The sequence below is a fragment of the Triticum aestivum genome, chromosome 3A (assembly GCF_018294505.1).
Source record: "Triticum aestivum cultivar Chinese Spring chromosome 3A, IWGSC CS RefSeq v2.1, whole genome shotgun sequence".
Lineage (NCBI taxonomy): Eukaryota > Viridiplantae > Streptophyta > Magnoliopsida > Poales > Poaceae > Triticum > Triticum aestivum.
In genome coordinates, this window is record NC_057800.1 from 27086228 (window position 1) to 27104638 (window position 18411).

At 47.0% G+C, this 18411-nt stretch overlaps 1 protein-coding gene and 1 pseudogene across 1 annotated transcript; both read left to right on the forward strand.

Moving 5' to 3' along the window:
* Positions 1-3352: 3352 nt before the first annotated feature.
* LOC123059991 (LEAF RUST 10 DISEASE-RESISTANCE LOCUS RECEPTOR-LIKE PROTEIN KINASE-like 2.2) lies at positions 3353-17518 on the forward strand. The gene is made up of 4 exons (XM_044482552.1): positions 3353-7086; positions 15463-15498; positions 15709-16774; positions 16868-17518. The coding sequence occupies exons 1-4, from the start codon at positions 6171-6173 to the stop codon at positions 16959-16961; spliced, it is 2112 nt and encodes a 703-aa protein (XP_044338487.1). The 5' UTR covers positions 3353-6170; the 3' UTR covers positions 16962-17518.
* LOC123059995 (LEAF RUST 10 DISEASE-RESISTANCE LOCUS RECEPTOR-LIKE PROTEIN KINASE-like 1.2) lies at positions 7083-13259 on the forward strand (annotated as a pseudogene).
* Positions 17519-18411: the final 893 nt, after the last annotated feature.

Here is an 18411-nt window from a genome sequence, read left to right on the forward strand (position 1 = left end):
CAGAGGATTTCGGCGGCGCGGGGAATGGGGGGGGGGGGGGGGGGATTTCAGCCGGCGCGGGAAGAGGATTTCAGCTTCGCGCGTGATTTTTGCTAAGTCCCGCGCCTTCGTGAAAATGTAAGCCGTGTGTCAAGTAGTGTTACACGGTTTACATTCTTATTTCATTCCAACTATTTTCTTTGTTTTACTTTACTTTTTTTTCTTTCATATTTTTTTGGTATTTTCTTTTCTTAACCGGTTGGACCGGTCGGCTTTTCTAAAAGCCGGTCAAACCGGTCGATCTCTGTTTTGTCCGCAGACAAACTCTATCGGGCGCCACCACTCCCCTCCACTACCACACTTATCTGGCCGTGCCGCAGCGACGCCGCCCCTCCCTCGTCGCGATCTACACTTCTGTCATGTGTTCTTTCAACCCTCCCTCACACGGTTTTCAGATATGAGCCAATCCGTAGGGCCTGCGCGATCTACGCCTTTGACCGGAGTCGAGAAGGGTTTCACCGGGGTGAACTCCTCTTGGTTTGTGTTACAGTAGGCCATGGTGACATGCCAGAATAATTTTGAGCACACAACTTCACAAGATTCCCTCCCGACGGTGCAAGTGCGGCATCGGCACTGTAGGTGCATAACCTTCCCGCAGGACTATCGTGTTTGTGTGGAAAGTGTCACACCAAAGCTGTGTATTGCATATTTAAACATCACACCATCCTTTAATACATATATTTGGACCACATGGAGATGGGTGTGCTCTTCCAACCCTCACTCGCACGGTTTTTGGAGATGAGCCGATACGCAAGGCCTATGCGGTCTACACCTTTGACCGGACTCGAAGGGGTTTGACCGGGATGAACTCCTCATGGTTTGTGTTATGGTAGACCATGGTGACATGCTGGAACAAGTATGAGCACATGCCTTCACAAGATTCCCTCCCGCCGGCGCTAAGTGCGACACCGAGACTTTAGGTGCATATCCTTCCCACAAGATTGTCGTGTTTGTGTGGAAAATGCTGCACCAAAGTTTAGTACTGGATGTTTAAGAATCACACCACCCTTTCATGCATATATTTGGACAACATGAAGGTGGGTGTGCTCTTTCGACCTTCCCTCGCATGCTTTTCAGAGATGAGTCAATCCGCAAGGCCCGCGCGATCTACGACTTTGATCGGACTCGAGAGGGGTTTGAACGGGGTTAACTCTACTTGGTTTGTGCTACGGTAGGTCATGTTGACATGCTAGACCAAGTTTGTGCACATACCTTCTCAAGATTCCCCACCGGCGATACTAACTGCAACACCTCTATTGGTGCAGAACCTTTCTGCGATAATGTCGTGTTTGTGAGGCAAGTATCGCATCAAAGTGTTGTATTGGGTATTTAGATGTCACACCGCCCCTTTATAAATATAATTGGGCCACATGTTGGTGGATGTGCTCTTCTGACCCTTCCTCACATGGTTTTCGATATGAGCCGATTCATAAGGCCCGCATGGTCTACGCCTTTGACCGGGATCAAGAGGGATTTGACCGGGGTGAAATCCTCTTGGTTTGTGTTACGGTAGACCATGGTGACATGCTAGAATAATTTTGAGCACACGACTACACAAGATTCCCTCCCGGCGGTGCCAAGTGCGGCATCAACACTGTAGGTGGATAACCTTCCCGTGGGGCTGTCGTGTTTTATGTGGCAAGTGTTGCAAGAAAGTTGTGTATTGGATATTTAAACATCAAACCACCCTTTAATACATATATTTGGACCACATGCAGGTGGGTGTGTTGTTCCAACCCTCCCTCGCACGGTTTCCGGAGATGAACCGATATGCAAGGCTTGCACGATCTACGCCTTTGACTGGACTCGAGAGGGGTTTGACTGGGGTGAACTCCTCGTGGTTTGTGTTATGATAGACCATGCTAACATTGTAGGTGCATATCCTTCCTACAAGATTGTCGTGTTTGTGTGGCAAATGCCACACCAAAGTTGAGTGTTGGATGTTTAAGCATCACACCACCATTTCATGCGTATATTTGGACCACCTACTGGTGGGTGTGCTCTTACTACCTTCCCTCGCATGGTTTTCAGAGATGAGTCAATCCGCAAGGCCCACGCGATCTACGCCTTTGACCGGACTCGAGAGGGGTTTGACCAGGGTGAACTCTACTTGGTTTGCATTACGGTAGGTCATCGTGACATGCCACACCACGTTAGTGCACATACCTTCTCAAGATTCCTCAACGGTAGTGCTAAGTGCGGCACCTCTATAGGTGCAGAACCTTTATGCGGTATTGTTGTGTTTATGAGGCAAGTTTCGCATCAAGTGTTGTATTGGGTATGTATACATCACACCACACTTTCATGCATATATTTGGGATGCATGCTGGTGGGTGTGCTCTTTTGACTCTCCCTCGCACGGTTTTCAGAGATGAACCGATCTGCAAGGCCTGCGCGATCTCCTTTGACTGGGCTCGAGAAGGGTTTGACCGGGGTTAACTCCTCGTGGTTTGTGTTACAGTAGACCATGATGACATGCCGGAATAATATTCAAGGATAAATGGAGAGAGATGAGAAAATTGAGGGCATGGAAAATAAGGTCATGAAAACTGTCGGGGCAGAATGATTGCGGAAGAGAAGAAAGAAATAATATTTAAATGGTAAATATATATATGCAACCAAAATCATTTTAAAACTTATGTTCTTGCAAATTTTTTGCAAAGGATAAGCCGAGTGTATTCAGGAAGCACTCGGCTTATATTACATGTAAGCCGTGTGTCTGACGAAAGCACTCGGCTTATAAGGCGTATAAGCTGAGAGCCATGATGGGGCGCACAGTTTATAGGCTGCTTCGTGACGACGCCGTCAACGACCTTCATTGTAGACACGTAGCAAATACCGTGTGCATTATGGAAGCCGAGGGCTTTTCGGGGCACTCGGCTTACAAGACATTATAAGCCGAGTGCTTTTTGTTTGCCGGGTGTTATTTACCCCACACTTGGTTTAGAGGGAACATAAGCCGAGTACCCGATAAATAGCTCACGGCTTATAGGCTAACACACGGGAAAATGGGATTTTCCTGTAGTGAGATAGGCTCTCAGCCGTCCAATTATTCCAGAGTCTAGCTGTCTCCCACCTTCATAATATTTGCCTTTCCAATTCCATACAAGGCAATTCATCTCCTAACTTTCCAGTAGCACGGATGTCCCCAGCCAGCTTGTCGCTGCTTGGGTATCTCAGCCAAGTGATCAGGCTGGTCCCGGGGTCCAAAGTTCACCGCACCGGCGAAGACCCGTACGGTGAGGTCAAGATCTGCCCAACCAGTCAAGGATGGCGTGAGGTGAGCAGTCAACTCACGCACATGGCAAGAACCCCGTCGGGTATGAATTATTCCGTTCACTCCATCCCGGCCGGCACCACAGGTTCATTATGATCCGGCTCCTCCTCATCTTCGCTTCCCTCCTCCGACTGCTGCCGCCGGGCAGCGCGGCAGATCCCCTTCCCTGCTCGCCCAGAACATGTGGCAACCTGAGCATAGCCTACCCATTCTGGCTGGAGGAGGACGGCCAGCCGCCATGCGGTGCCCCGTCCTTCCAGCTCAACTGCAACGCCAGCCAAGCTCTCCTCAGCCGCTCCATGTTCGGGAGCTACCAAGTCGTCCAAGTCTTCGCCGAGAACTCCTCCTTCGTCGCCGTGGACAACAACCTCCCGCTCGACGACGGCTGCCCCAAGTTTTGGTTCAACATCTCGCTAGGTCTCGGGCTGAGTCCGTTCGTCGTCAGCAGCAAGAACATGGAGCTGCTCGTCCTCGACAACTGCAGCAAGCAGGAGACGCCGCCGGGATTCAACCGCACAAGTTGCGCCAACTAGTCCTTCTACCGACTTGGCGGCGAGTATGGCAGCCACCGCAAACTGGCCGGTCTCCCGCCGGCCTGCCGTCTCTCGGTCGTGCCGGTTCTTGGTGTTCCGGACGGCGACAGTTACGTCTCGAGCATGAGACAGGGGTTCCTGCTTGAGTGGACGGTACCGTCAGACGTGTGCCCCAAGTGCGAGGCAAGCGGCGGGCAGTGCAGGTATGCCAACGACGGCACCGGGTTTTCCTGCAGCTGCGACGACGGCCTGCGCCCCGACAAGTGCGGTGAGTCCAGAAAATTAGCTAGCTCTGCTCTCCATTTATATCTGTAAATGTTTATTTACATGCAGCACTCTTGCATAGTTTTAAAACAAGGTCAGCAAATTAACTCTGCACATTGATTCTCATTCCTTTGTCAATTCTTACACCTTTTAACTTGAAAAGCAAACTATGGTATTCGCATGAAAAAATTTCAAGTGCCGAAACAGTGATATTCAGAGGGGTTGCATCACATCGCACCTATCCTTTCGAAAGATCATTCTTCAACCAGTTCAAGTACTTAGGCCAACTCCAACACACGACCCCAAATGGTCCGGCCGCGTCCGTTTAGGGGTAAACGGACACAAAATGCGGCCCAACACGCGGGAGCAAACGGACAAACGTCCGTTTTTCATCCACTTTTGATCCATTCCTCGCCCAAATTTGGCCGCGTTTACGTCGAAACGAACATGCACGGACGGGCGGGACGCGCGCCCTTGTCCCCCTGGCCCGCCGTCGGGGACACAACCCTCTTTCTCTTCCATGCCCTCCCTCCGCCCCGCCATTGCCGCGCCACCTCATCGATACCCTATTTTCCCGGCAGCCTTCCTCGCTTTCCTGCTAGGCCGTCCGAACCACAACCACGCCAATGCCAACCAGGTTTGCTGCCTGTGAGGGGAACTCGAGGTGCTCTTTCCGGCCGCATCTCCACCACGACCGCAACGTGTTCGAAACTTTTCTCACAAGGTACCATGGATGGTGGGAGTATTTATTTCACAACTTCATTTTTTCATCGGATGATTCGTTCTCGGATGACGAAGACCTTGTGGTGGCTGCATTGGTCATCAATGAACACATTGTTGGGCAGCGGCCTCGGTTCAAGAGATCAATCCTGGATCATGCTTCGGCCTTGAATCGCAATAGGGAGAGCGGCCGCGCCCTACTCTATGCCGATTACTTTGAGAACATCGCGCTCTTCAAACCAGTGAACTCACCTTGACAATAGTAGATGTATCGATCCATTTCTATTCAAGACAATTTTGATTGAGTTGTAAAACTATTTGATTGTGTTTTTATTTGGATGTGGAACTGTTTGTTTTGTAAAACTATTTGCAATGTTTGATTTATTTGGTTATTTGCATTATTTGGTTATTTGTATAGACACATAGGGCCTTCAGCCGGACGAGATGCGTCCAAGATGCGGCTCGGTGTTGGGCGCACGACCGGCACATCCAGAAAAATGAGCGGGCGCCGCCCCATTGCCCTACCCAAACAGACAAAATTCAAACAAAATAGATGTCCATTTGGGGTTATGCGAGTTGGCCTCAAGTCCTCCGGCCCCGGTCTTCCGTCGGACCCCTATCTATTTGTCTCTAAATTCACATGCCTGTTAACTGAACTCACAAAATTGCATAACACGCTGCTAGCTGAAAACCTTTTTGTTGTATTGAACTAGCGAAAAAACTGAAGTACATTTAATAGACTATAAACAAGAAGTGATCCACTTGCTTCAAAAATTATGTGGGACCCCTACACACATCATCTAAAATCGAAGCACGGGTCCAGCGGACCCTTGACGCACACCGCATGTGCATGCTCCAGATGTCGCCGCTGCCGTCTCCCGCGAAAAAGGGGTGATGTCTACATGTAGAAATGTGCAACTGAAGATTAGAGGTTTTTCTTTATGCATGTGCGTTCTTTCTGTTTGTTGCTAATGTTTTTTTGTGTGTGTGTGTGTGTGTTCGAGTTTGGAACTGTTTTTTCTTCTGGATAAAGTGTGAAGGTTCTACAATGTTAGAATCTAGCTAGATAGCTGACAGTACCACAAAGCAACCAGAACAGTACTCCCTGGGTTCCAAAATAGATGACCCAACTTTATATTAACTTTGTATTAAAATTAGTACAAAATTGAGTCATTTATTTTAGAACGGAGGGAGTAATAATCAGGCTAAGCATCCTGGTCCCAGTCACATCAGCTCGCGGAGGTCATGGCCATGGACCCCGTCAAAGTCGTTGCACGGAAATTTCCAAGGCCACCGGATTACCAGTCCAATAGGCCAACTGGGAAACTTCGTGGAAGATGATCGCTTGGCCAATTTTTTCCGGTGAAATGTTGCGGCCAATGGTAGTAGTCCGCTCGCTTGCCGTCCACATATATTATGGTTCGTGCTTCGGGCCTTCGACAACGGTATTATCTCTTACATGCAGTCTCTACCTTCCCATAGCCCATGACCACCGAATCCAGCTACCTCGCCTTGTTCTTCACCACAATTCCTCCAAATCATCCGCTCCCATGTCTCTCAGCTGCTGCTGGTTCGTGGTCTTCGTGGGGGTGTGGTGGCTGCCGCTGATGCTCGTGGTGGCCGAGGACCAGCAGGGTGGAGACTGCTCGGCCCAGAAGTGCAGCAACGTCAGCATCATGGATCCATTCTGGCTCACTGACAAAGTTACGGGAAGATCATGCGGTTCTGCAGATTCCTACCCGGACTTCGGTGTCGCTTGTAGCAACAACAGTTATCCCACTCTGCGGAGCTCTATACCCCTCAACAATGGTTTTAGAATCCTCAACATCTCTTACGAGGAACGCAGCTTCCATGCCGTTGATCTCGGCAAGCTGGACGTGTTGAGCGCCACTGACAAGTGTCGTGCAGCGTTCTATAACACCTCAGTCAAGCTGAACCACCGGTTCAAGATTGCCCCCGTCAACCTGAACCTCATCCTCTACAACTGCACGGAGGAGAGTGGAGCAGCGGCGGCGGCACGTCGGAACGGAGAGCTGGCGCAGACGAGAGTGAGCTGCGGGAACGAGTGGGCGGTACTTGCACGCGCGGGAGTGCCTCACGACGTGACTGGGAAGTACGCCGGCTACGCTTTGGAGGGCTGTGATGCTTCCGTCATTCCAGTGCTGGGCTCGTCGGCAGGGGTGAACGCGAGAGACTATGAGCAACTCTTCAAGGATGGCTTCCTCTTGACATGGGATCGTCCGCCTGGTACTGGTAAGCTCACATACCTTACCGTTTTACTCCTTTCCTTACAATGTGCAGTGCAATCAGTTAATGCAACTTATTGATAAGATAGCACCGCGTTGAGTTGAATTTGCATTGAAATCGAGTTACTCATAGTTGATCAAAGGAGAGTTTTTGTTATCCAAAAAGAGAAAGGTTCAAAGTTCAAATAACACGGGTTAGAACTTCAAAATGATCTTGTCTAGCATTTTCCTCACTTTAATGTTTATTGCAAAGAGAAACACCTCTAATTGGCGGCCCAACACTATTGCAAAGAGTAATTAGCTGCCGTAGATGATTTAGAAACAACATATAATGTGACAAAAAAATTTGGACCATAATCATGAAAAAAGACAATAAAACCCGAGGGACCTTCCCACTACTCGAAATACTCCACTGTGGCTAGTGCCATGTTGAGAGAGGGAGAGATATGAGGGTGCTGGGCGAGAACATACCGATACATAGTACCATGGCGTTGTTTTCTGCAAAGCACAATCATCGCACCAAATTCGTCCCTTTGAACTTTTATTTTGGACCATAATCATGAGAAAAAAGGCGAAGAACTTTTATTTTGGTGGCGCATGATTCTTCATAGGAGTTATGCAATAGGACTTTGGGTGGCACATATGATTCTTCGCAAGAGTTATGGAATACTGCACCAACAACAATCTGATGTTGACTCTCCAAAGTGGGTGTGGAAAAGTAATAGCATTGACCGAACCAGTCCAACTATTCATGGCGGCTTGTATGGGAGGAAAATATTCATGGCGGTTGAAATGTAAATTTTTTTACAAAAGTAAAATTTCCAATACATACACACAAAATTTTGCAAGATGTGTGTATTTTTTTCGTGATTGAAAAACATGTGTGGAGGTCTGAACCAAAAAAAATCAAATGTTTTTTCACCATAAAATTTTGCATGTTGGTAAAACATTCATCAATGGTTGTCTAATTTGTTGTTCCTATTTAGATTTACATTTAACAAGTCCAGAAACTAGAGGTCCGGATATAGGGGCTCTACTTTGCAAGATGAGTGTATTTTTTTTTCTGGCCAAAATCCATAAAGTGGGGAATAGAGGGTGTATTCTATCATTGGATTGCTGACAAAACTCATTGTCATGAAAGGCCCCTTTTGCAGACAAGTCGGCTCCTCTCCTCTCTTCACCTACTACCTCATGCATGAAGCATCCGCGCTTACAAGTTAGACGTAGTGTCATTCTCCATCTTAAAATACAACAAATAATTCACCCGTTCGGCCTCGGATTGGATCCAGTATCATAATGCGCTCTCTCGCCAAGCTACTGCTCATAATACTATTCCTGCCTCTGCTTGGCGCCCCCGGTTCGCGCGCGCAGTCGCTGGACACGAGCCGCGCGCCGGCAGCGTGCGGCAAGCCGGCAACCTGACCATCACGATCCATTCTGGCTGTGCGGCCACCACGAACCTAGCTGCGGCTACCCGACCTTCGGCGTCACATGCGACGACCCCACTGGTGCCACGCCGCCCAGCCTCGGCGAGTCCTACCCAAGGTTTTGGTTACCAGTTGAAATTTCAAGATTTTCCATGGTTACCACGTATTTTCATGCCCCTCGATAAATCCACTTACCAAGCAAAAAATAGCAGTTTTTTGAATTTTTTGAATTTAAACACTTGATTTGTAGTAAAGTACCTAGGATCTAATTAATGACATGAGAGTTGGTTCTGGCGTGTTGGTAGCAACCTAGTTCCTGTTTTGAGAGGTCACTGGTTCAAATGTTCGTTCATTAACTTATTTGAATTCAAAATTCAACTATAAAATTCGGTCGAAATATTCTCGGTATTTATCAGTATTTCTCGGTAACTGTGGTAACTGCGTTTGCCAGTCCCCCTCAGTAAAAGTGCCTAATTCGGTAACCAAAACCATGGTCCCACCTCCGCCTCCTGGACATCAACGACGGCAACTGCTCCGTCGTGGCCTTCCACAGCAGCCTCGCCGCCAACAGCAGCCCCTGCCGCGTGACGCGGTTCAACCTGTCCAGCAGCCTCACGCTCTCGCCGCTGGCCGTCAGCGGCGCCAATTGGGAGCTCTTCTTCTCCAACAACTGCTCGCGTGCGCCGCCGTCGCCCGCGGGGGCGCTCTGGCTCAATAATTGCTCGGGTACGTGGTCCGTGCACCTCGGAGGGAGGTACGAGGCTGCAGCGTCGCGGCCAGCGGAGTGCAAGTACTCGGTGGTGCCGGTGCTGCCCGGGGCAAAGCTGACGGCGTGGGCTGACTACGCCCGAATCGTCAGGCGCGGGTTCCTGCTGGAGTGGACGGTGCCCAGGGACTGTGCCGCGTGCAGCGCGACCGGTGGGGGGTGCCGGTACGAGGCCGGCGCGGATTCCTTCGGGAGCCTCTGCCCCGGTGGCAGCATGTACCCGGCGACTGGCGGTGAGTTGCTTGTCATGGTCCATGTACCAGCATGCGGACATTCTTTTACTTCTTTCACTACCGTGCATGCTTAGCAACCTAGTAGAACGAACTGTAGTGATAAATATGATTCGACTGAAAGGAATAGTGTTAACCTTGATTGGATGATATGTTTCTGTTAGTAGAATACACTTACATAGCTGCCAAAATGAGTAGTACTCGGAAGCTGAAGAATAACAATAACCGGATCATGCATCACGGAAGCTGTAGAATATCATTACCCGGATCATGAATCATTGATCACGCATCATTCTGATCCGGTTGGGTCATATTTTTCACCGCCGACGTTTGTGGATTTGAGAAGGTCGACTGTAGATGCTCTACGAGGCTATTTTTACTCCGCTGGCAGAAAAAGAAATGTCCTTTTTCCCGTTAAGTAGGTGAGAATGCGTTCAAACTATCCTATCAAGAAAAACAGATGCGTTCAAACCAAAAACCGGGACCGACGACCATCGTCTGGTCACTGGAAACCGGGACCCGAGGACCCCACTGGCCGGTGAGTGCCGTGGTGATCTCCACTTAAGTCAAACTTCCGTGACAACGAGCAAGTCAAAACAACAGGCAATCTTGCATGCCTGAATGTCCGGTCTCCCGTGTGTGCTTCTTTTCAGCATCTTCTTCTCAATTCTTATCATCATCAGCTGCTGCTCTTCACTGCACGCATCATACGCCCGCCTCACTATCTGCGCCTTCGGTTAGCCTCTTCAATCTTCCATTCCCATGTAACAAGATCGATCGACCGATGCATCCGTTTCGTGTCCCGGCCACCACCACCGCTGTGCTCTGCTCAGCCACAGTACTGCTGACTGCCATGTTCACTACCACCGCCTTAAACACCACTATGCCGACGTTGCCGTCATTCTCCTCCTCCTGCGACCCGGCGACGCGCGGGGTCTGCGCATCGAGTACCCATTCTGGCTCGGCGGCACGCACCAGCGGGAGTGCGGCTACCGCCCCTTCCAGGTCACGTGCGACCGCAACAGCAGCGGCATGGCCTTCCTCGAGAACTCATTCTGGAAGTAACCGATCCTTGACATCTCCTATCAAAACAACTCATTCCAGGTCTCCAACGTCAAGCTCTCTGACGGCACGTGCAAGGTCGTCGAGCTCAAAGTAAACACCTACTCCGACATCGGCTTCGTGCCCTTCAGCATCAGCCCCGCCAATCAGGAGCTCTTCTTCCTCTACAACTGCACAGACCTCCGGATGATGCCGCCTAAGTGGGCACCCGTGAACTGCGCCAACGGGTCGCTCAACAACCATGGTTTTAAATAGCGCGCTATAGACCAAACACATGAACAAACATTTTAAATAGTGCGCTATAGCATGCTATAGCATTTACAAGAGGTCCGTTGCTTAGAGGCTTAGCGCGCCGGTGAGTACAAGCCCGACAACAAATGGGGGCCAGTGTCAGCGAACTGCACGGTGTCAATGACACCGGTGCTGGGGTACCCGGGGGCGACTGCGGTGGACTACCGCTGGCTGATGAAGGGCGGGCTTTGTCTCGAGTACATGGCCAGCGACTGCACAGCATGCAGGGAGACTAGTGGGCTTTGCCGCATCAATACAACCTATGATATCTTTGAGTGCCACTGCCCTGACGGCGTGTCGGACTTCATCATTTGCGGTAAATTCAAGTACCTAACGGCAGTTCAATCTTAGGTTTAAAGAATTTTGAATTTTCGTGTAAAGAATTTTCACTTGGTACTGCATGTATATTCATAAATTTTATTTGATTCAGCTAGTTAACAGGTTTAGTCCATGAGGTTTCGTTGTCTAATTACTAGTTCTCAAGAACAAAGACTAGAACAATGATATCCGTAAATTTCTTTACGAAAAGGTGTGACGACACCCAGGTGCCCCGACACCCGGTTATCCCGTCCGTTGGCAGTGTTCAAGATTCGTGCTAGAGAATTCTGCAGTGCAGACGCTTGTACAGTAACAGGGCGATTAGCAGGCTTTCTTTAGGGAGACAGATAGCGACAGGAGGAGAGAGGCATGGCAGGAATAGGCCTGAAAAGGTATTGCGGTCCACGGGCTTGTTTTTCTTGTTCATTGAAGTGACAACACCTGCATGCGCCCAGCGGCATGAGGCATGAGATGATATTCTATTTCGCACACCCTGCATCAACGTTCCTTTGTCATCATTGTGAGGTTACTTGGTCCGTTTCTCTCAGTTTAGCGTTTGTTTTTATTTTTATTTCTTGAATATGGACCTTTATAATATAACATAGGTATGCGTGGTAGCACTTGTGTTTGGGAAAAAGCATATTCATGTATCTAAGCACAGAAGATCCTTGGATTCCCAAGGAAGCATGGAGCAACAGAACTTTTTGACTCGGCGTCCATATCCTATTTTCTAACACATCAGCTCTGTCCAAAAGCAAAAGGCCACAGTGCCACTCTTCACACGAGCAGACAGCTAGTCTCTTGCGCTTTCCTGTTTCTTCTTCCTCTACGCCTCTCCCCAAAATCCATCTATCCCCAACAGGCCAACGTAGTGACGCTCAGAAATATTGCAAGATTCAGACGGTGATTCATGTATCTGTACCCGGCCCACATGTTCATGGCACAGGTATAGCTTGCTACACGACGAGGGAGTGCGACCCAGGTCAAGTGGCTGTGCGTGCGCCAGGTACATGTTTGATAATGGGCATGGTACATACAGTATGTAATACTAGCACTTCTGCACTTCCATCCTGCTTATTCACTGGTACATTAAGATTCAAAGCGATGTATGATCTTACCAGGAAAGTAATATTGTATATTACTGGTGGGGCCTAGGTAGTACATGTGCCACCGGCGCCAGAATGTACCAGGTATAAGTATGCCTGAATATACCACGTACAAGTATGCCCTAATGTATCATGTACAAGTATGCCCTAATGTATGTGTGGGGTTCGCGGGGGTGCAATTTTAAGCACGGGTATATTTTTTAGAAGTATAAATTTTTTAGTGACAAACATTGAAAAAGTTTTCAACGCTTGCAAAAATTTCGTCGTGAAATGACAATTGTAGAAGCTATGGCAAACAAATCATCACTCTAAACTGATATTGGAAATGACATTTTTGGAGCACCGATTTTGTTTTCTTAGCCACTGCCTTTGCAAGAGTTGAAAACTTTTATCAATGTTTCTAACTAAAATTTTCAGAAATTTTGTTTTTCTAATATTTGCTGTTTTTACTGTTCAGCCGAGTGCTAAGAAATTCCATGTCTATTAATGGGGCCTTTCTATTAGATGCATAGCTTAGCCGAAAGTAATCTGTATCCTATCCAAAAAAAAATAGCATTAATCTGTACCCGGCACATTACCATCCATGTACCGGGCACATGCACATCCGAGCCATCCGGATAGAAGTAATCTGTATTCTGTACCTCACATGTTACCAAATAATGTACTCCTGTATTGGGCACATGCATGAACCCTGGCATGCACACGGTTGCAAGGCACAAGCCTGCTCGGCCTGCAGCAGAAAGATTCTTGCTCACCTGTTGTTAAAACGGCCACACGCCACGCGCTGTCAAAAATTACGGTCCCAATGAGCAAAAGATGTGGAGTCACATCGATGCATGTGACATGCTGAAAGCCTCAGTGGCGCTCTAGATTTATCACCAAGCACGCCGATGGGCGTATCTCCTTTTCTGATCTCAGGTTGACATGTCAATCCGGATGTAGAAAGGCGCAGTGGATTCTGCCCTACAATGAACAGTGCGAGCAGCTAGGCTTAGTTTTCTTTGTCTCCCGCATACTAGACCTGCTAATACAACTTTGTACAGAGCCTTGGTCTAGATCTCGAGCAGCTGTTTTGTGGACGAACGCTGGTGATAACCGGGTGCCTAGACACCCGGGTGTGTCGAAAGTCCATTCTCATTTCTTTAAGATTATTTGTCTGTAATTGAAATATAATATTCAGTGAAAATCTGATAGAGTTTGTCTAAATTTTTCGAAACAGTTACAGAATTTATGAAATTTCGGTCATTTCGGCGAGGAGCCAAATGTCTCTCTATTTAAAACTTTAAATCTATCAATTAACTCTCGCTTTTGTCTTTGTCAAAATATTGACAAGGTTGACGAAATATCAATCTTCCACACATTTGTTTTTTTCTTCTCCTTTCCCATGTGATTATATAGTTGGCAGTTTACATTGCTCACCAAAATATCTCTTCTTCTTCCTTCTTCCTGGCCACCAATCGTCTGGTACCCAGCTCACCAGGATTCAACGCGGTATGAGGATCCATCTTCGACACTAGCTATACCTGTCCGCTAGGGAATTTAGTCTAGTTCAGTGTTCAACCACAGTAGGAATGCTTATTTTTCTCCCCTCCAAAATCCTTTGTATCTGGTAAGGGTTTAGGGCTTACATGGGCAACATGTGTGCGGGGACATCCATATCGTGTATTCTTTGTGGCTCTACGGTGGGTACCTGCACGAGTGTGGCTACCGTACCTTCTAGCTCACCCGTGACAGCACCAACAAGGGCCTTGCTCTGGATGAGATCCTCGTCATCTCCTACCCAGAAAACTCCATCCATGTCACCGACCTCTAGCTCTCCAACAACGTGTGCGACATCGAACTCCACGTGGACACCTCTTCTGATATTGGCCTCCGCATCAGCGCTGCCAACAACCAGGAGCTCTTCTTCCTCTACAACTGCGCCTTGCATGTGCGGCCGCCTCCGCTTACATAGGAACCCATGAACCATGCCAGTGGATCGAACACCGGTCGCTCAATAACTCATTTGTGTGGCTTGCTGCGGTGTACAAGCCATGTGACATTTGAAGGCCGATTCAGGGAACTGTACGTTGCTGATGATGCCAGTGTTGGGGTATGAGCGGGTGGCTGATGACGTTAGGTTTCTTCTTGAGTGCATGGCCGGTGGCTGCAACGTGGAGATAGAGAATTTGCAAGATCAATATCGCCTATGATATCTTCAAGTGCCACTGCCCCAGGAGCATGTCTTTGTCCATCATCTGCGGTTGGAGTTCACATATATAATAGTGACAGTGAGTTTGTTAGGAAAAAAAGATACACTGCTTTAGTTCTGTAGATTAAGTAGTCTTCGATTTTGGCGCACTAAGTTGAGGGGATTTACAAGAAAAATGCACACAACATGCACATACCTACTAGCTGTAAATGGTTTCCTTTTATCTCCTACTAGTATGGCTGTTGTTCTGTCCAATTTACTCTGTTTTTCAGTTAGGGGTGTATGATAGTTGTTTTACGGTGTTTTGTAGCAGCATTTTAAGTTCTTATGTGTAAGTTGCAGCGTCGATTATGGAGCATGGAAAAGGTTTGGGTTGAGGTTGTAATAACTGATTGAACCTATTGGGTCGATCACAAAACTATGTCTTATCAGTTTCATTGAATAGATGAAATTGGGGGCAGAAGCTCCTTCAGGAAATGCATGCGCGTACCTGCTAATTACTACACTATGGATACTAGAATGCCTGACTAGTGTAAACTCAACAGAACGCATGCCGCCGGTCTAGTTCTGTAGCATAAGCAAACGCTACTCAGTTTTTCTACACTGTGGTTCATGCTGCTGGTAAATAGGATATTTGCAGGAAACTTAACAGAGCACTTCCTGCTAATTTCCATGTAGATTGAAATGTACCATCCAATGTATCAGTTTATGTGATCGCTCATATTGGCTACTAACTCTACACAGGCCTACAACTTTTTATTTGCCGATCCTGTATTTGATCGACATAGCTACTCTATCAAAAGGAAGTCAGATATATAGCCCCTGTTCTATTGTTCTTCACTATCTTGTAATGTATTTTTATTTTGTACTTCATGGCCACAATACTGAAGATCCATACACGATGCTATTCATTTTCTTTTGAAAAACAACCAATGCAGTACTGTTGGATAACATTGCTTTTACTCATAAATGTTATATATGTTATATTCCAGGTAGCAAGGGGACTAGCAAGAACATTATTCTAATAGGTATGCTCACACTTTTGCCATTTTCTCATGTGTAATGAATTAAATATTAGTAGTTCACTAGCTGTGATTTCTATGTTGAAATACTACCTTAAAAATCTATCATCTATGTAATAATTGAAAATTGATTCTGGAATTAAAACTTGAAAACAAGCAACTCTCACTTGAGAAATTTAAACTATTGATGGTCTTAGAAATCTGCTTCAATCTCAGCTGTGACATCAGCCGCTGGAGCCTTGCTCTTTACATGTATTTATGTCTTGGTATGGCGCAAAAAATGGAAAAGACTAAGGTTTCTCCTTTGCAAGAAGACTAGCAGCAACACCGAAAAGAATTATGAGGCCATGATAGTATCGCACGGATCCCTAGCTCCAAAAGGATACATGTATTCAGAGGTAATGAAGATAACATCTTCTCGCAACGATCAGCTTGGAAAAGGAGGTTATGGTGTTGTTTTCAAAGGAAGACTGCATGATGGTCGTCTGGTCGCAGTAAAATTCTTGCATGACTGCAAAGGAAATGGGGACGAGTTTGTTAATGAAGTTATGAGCATTGGCAGGACCTCTCATGTTAATGTTGTTAGCTTATATGGGTTTTGTTTGGAGGGGTCAAAGCGAGCTCTTATATATGAGTACATGCCCAACGGTTCCTTGGATAAGTACATTTATTCAGAGCACCCCAAAGAAATTTTAGGATGGGAGAGGCTTTACGGGATAGCTATAGGGATTGCTCGTGGCCTCGAATACTTGCACCATAGCTGTAATACACGTATCGTCCATTTCGATATCAAGCCCCAAAATATCCTTCTAGACAAAGATTTTAGCCCAAAGATTGCTGATTTTGGTCTAGCTAAATTGTGTCATACAAAAGAGAGCAAGGTTTCAATGACTGGTACTAGAGGAACAATTGGATTCATCGCCCCAGAAGTCCACTCGCGAACCTTTGGAGTGGTTTCAACAAAATCGGATGTTTATAGTTATGGAATGATGCTTCTAGAAATGGTTGGAGGTAGGAGAAACGTAAAATCAATTGTTGCAAAATCCAGCGAAAAGTATTTTCCAGACTGGATTTATGAGCACTTTGCACAAGATGATGGATTACAAGCATGTGAAGTCACGAGTGGAATTGAGGAAATCGCAAGAAAGATGACATTAATTGGCTTGTGGTGCGTACAAATATTGCCTGCATATCGCCCTACCATAACCAAAGTTCTAGAAATGTTTGACAGAAGCTCAGATGACATGGGCATGCCACCGAAGCAAAACTTCTCTGGATTGCTGTAAGATATTTCTCCCATATATTTGTCCCTTTGTTTGTCTGTGCAATTATGATTATGCAATAACTTGACCTACATGCATATCTCTCATTGCAGTGAAAGTTCAGCTCACAATATGGATGCACAGAGTTCAAGTTCCACCAGATCTGAGGAGATCAGCCTTGTGAATTCAAAAATCCTACAACAATAGCCAACTCTTTGAACAGATAGGTCGTGTGAATCAAAGAACCTACATTCATTTCAACACTGTGAGATGGTGGCCCTGTCGTAGAGTACATTCAGAAATTGAACAAGCACAGCAAAATTTGGCATTGTAGTAGAACATATATAGTACATTTATGCATGACAAGAGTCAAGAGCACCCTCATGACAGCGTCCTAAGTTACAGAGAACAGAAGGAATGAAATGTATTCTGACAAGTTTTGTGTTCCAACTGCTAAAAGGCATCGAGGCAGACGGCTACCGAGGACTTCTTAACTATAAATTTCCCCCAAAAACTGAATACACACGATTAGGCTCTAACTACAGCCCCTAAAATTTCAGAATCCGGATGCATATATCAGTCTAAACATTGTGATGTTATATGCCAATTCAAAGCAAGCAGATTAAATCATGGAAGCGGAAGGCGCATACTTGCTGCTCTCCGTAGATTGTATCCATTCAATCAAGTACCGCCGGGCTTTTCCTCGACGCGCGCAGAACCTCGCCGGCGACCACCGCCCAACTCCGTGCGCGTATTCCTCTCCCTCTGCTGGCGAACCGAGGGTTTGTGCCGCTTCATTTCGAGAAATGCTACATCAATAGAAAATTATTTAACATTTATGGGCTGGTGATGAATTGGCATGTTTGATTCGATTAAGGGGGAGTAAGGGGCCCACCTGGGTGAAATTCAGGGGCGCCTGAAGTTTAAGGTAATGTCGGTAACACTCTGTAAAAGACCCGTGTGGGTAGCATTTCTGCATTCATACATTAAAAGTTGATGCAAGGTAACTGGACGAAAGGTCATCAACGAATAAACTATGTGAGATGGACAAAAATGGTAGAACCATAACAAAGGTATGAAATAAACACCTACGACTATGTCACCTTCTGTCACCCGCCTTCAATGAGATAACATGCTTGTGTGTTTTGTTGTTGCGTCCAGCCTGAGACGACCGAGACATCGACTTTCGACCTTGACGGAGGGGGCAACCAATGAAAGTTGAAACAACGGCACAAGGACGATGCACGTTTATCGCTACCAGGTCTAGCCATAAAAAACCAGATCACGGATTTTTCACCCCCGCCATAGAGTGGTGTGTTCTAGCCACCATATAGGCAACATGTCTCCCAAAAGTGTGTCACCCACTACTGCGCGTAGAACTACCATGGTTTTCACTAGAGATAACTGCAAGGCAAACTTGGAACTACTTGCGGCCATGCACCAACTCAAGACCACGTCAAAGATCAGACTCAATTGGTAGTCATCCACTTCTTGAGACCAGTCTCCGCACATCTCGGAATACACTTATCCAGATATTGTCATGGGCATGCCATTGATGTGACTACAAATGAGAGCACTTGATCGAGCCTCGCCGCCGCATCACTACTACGCGACCACACGTCTCATGGAGCCAACTAGTTGACTTCTTCCCAAGGAT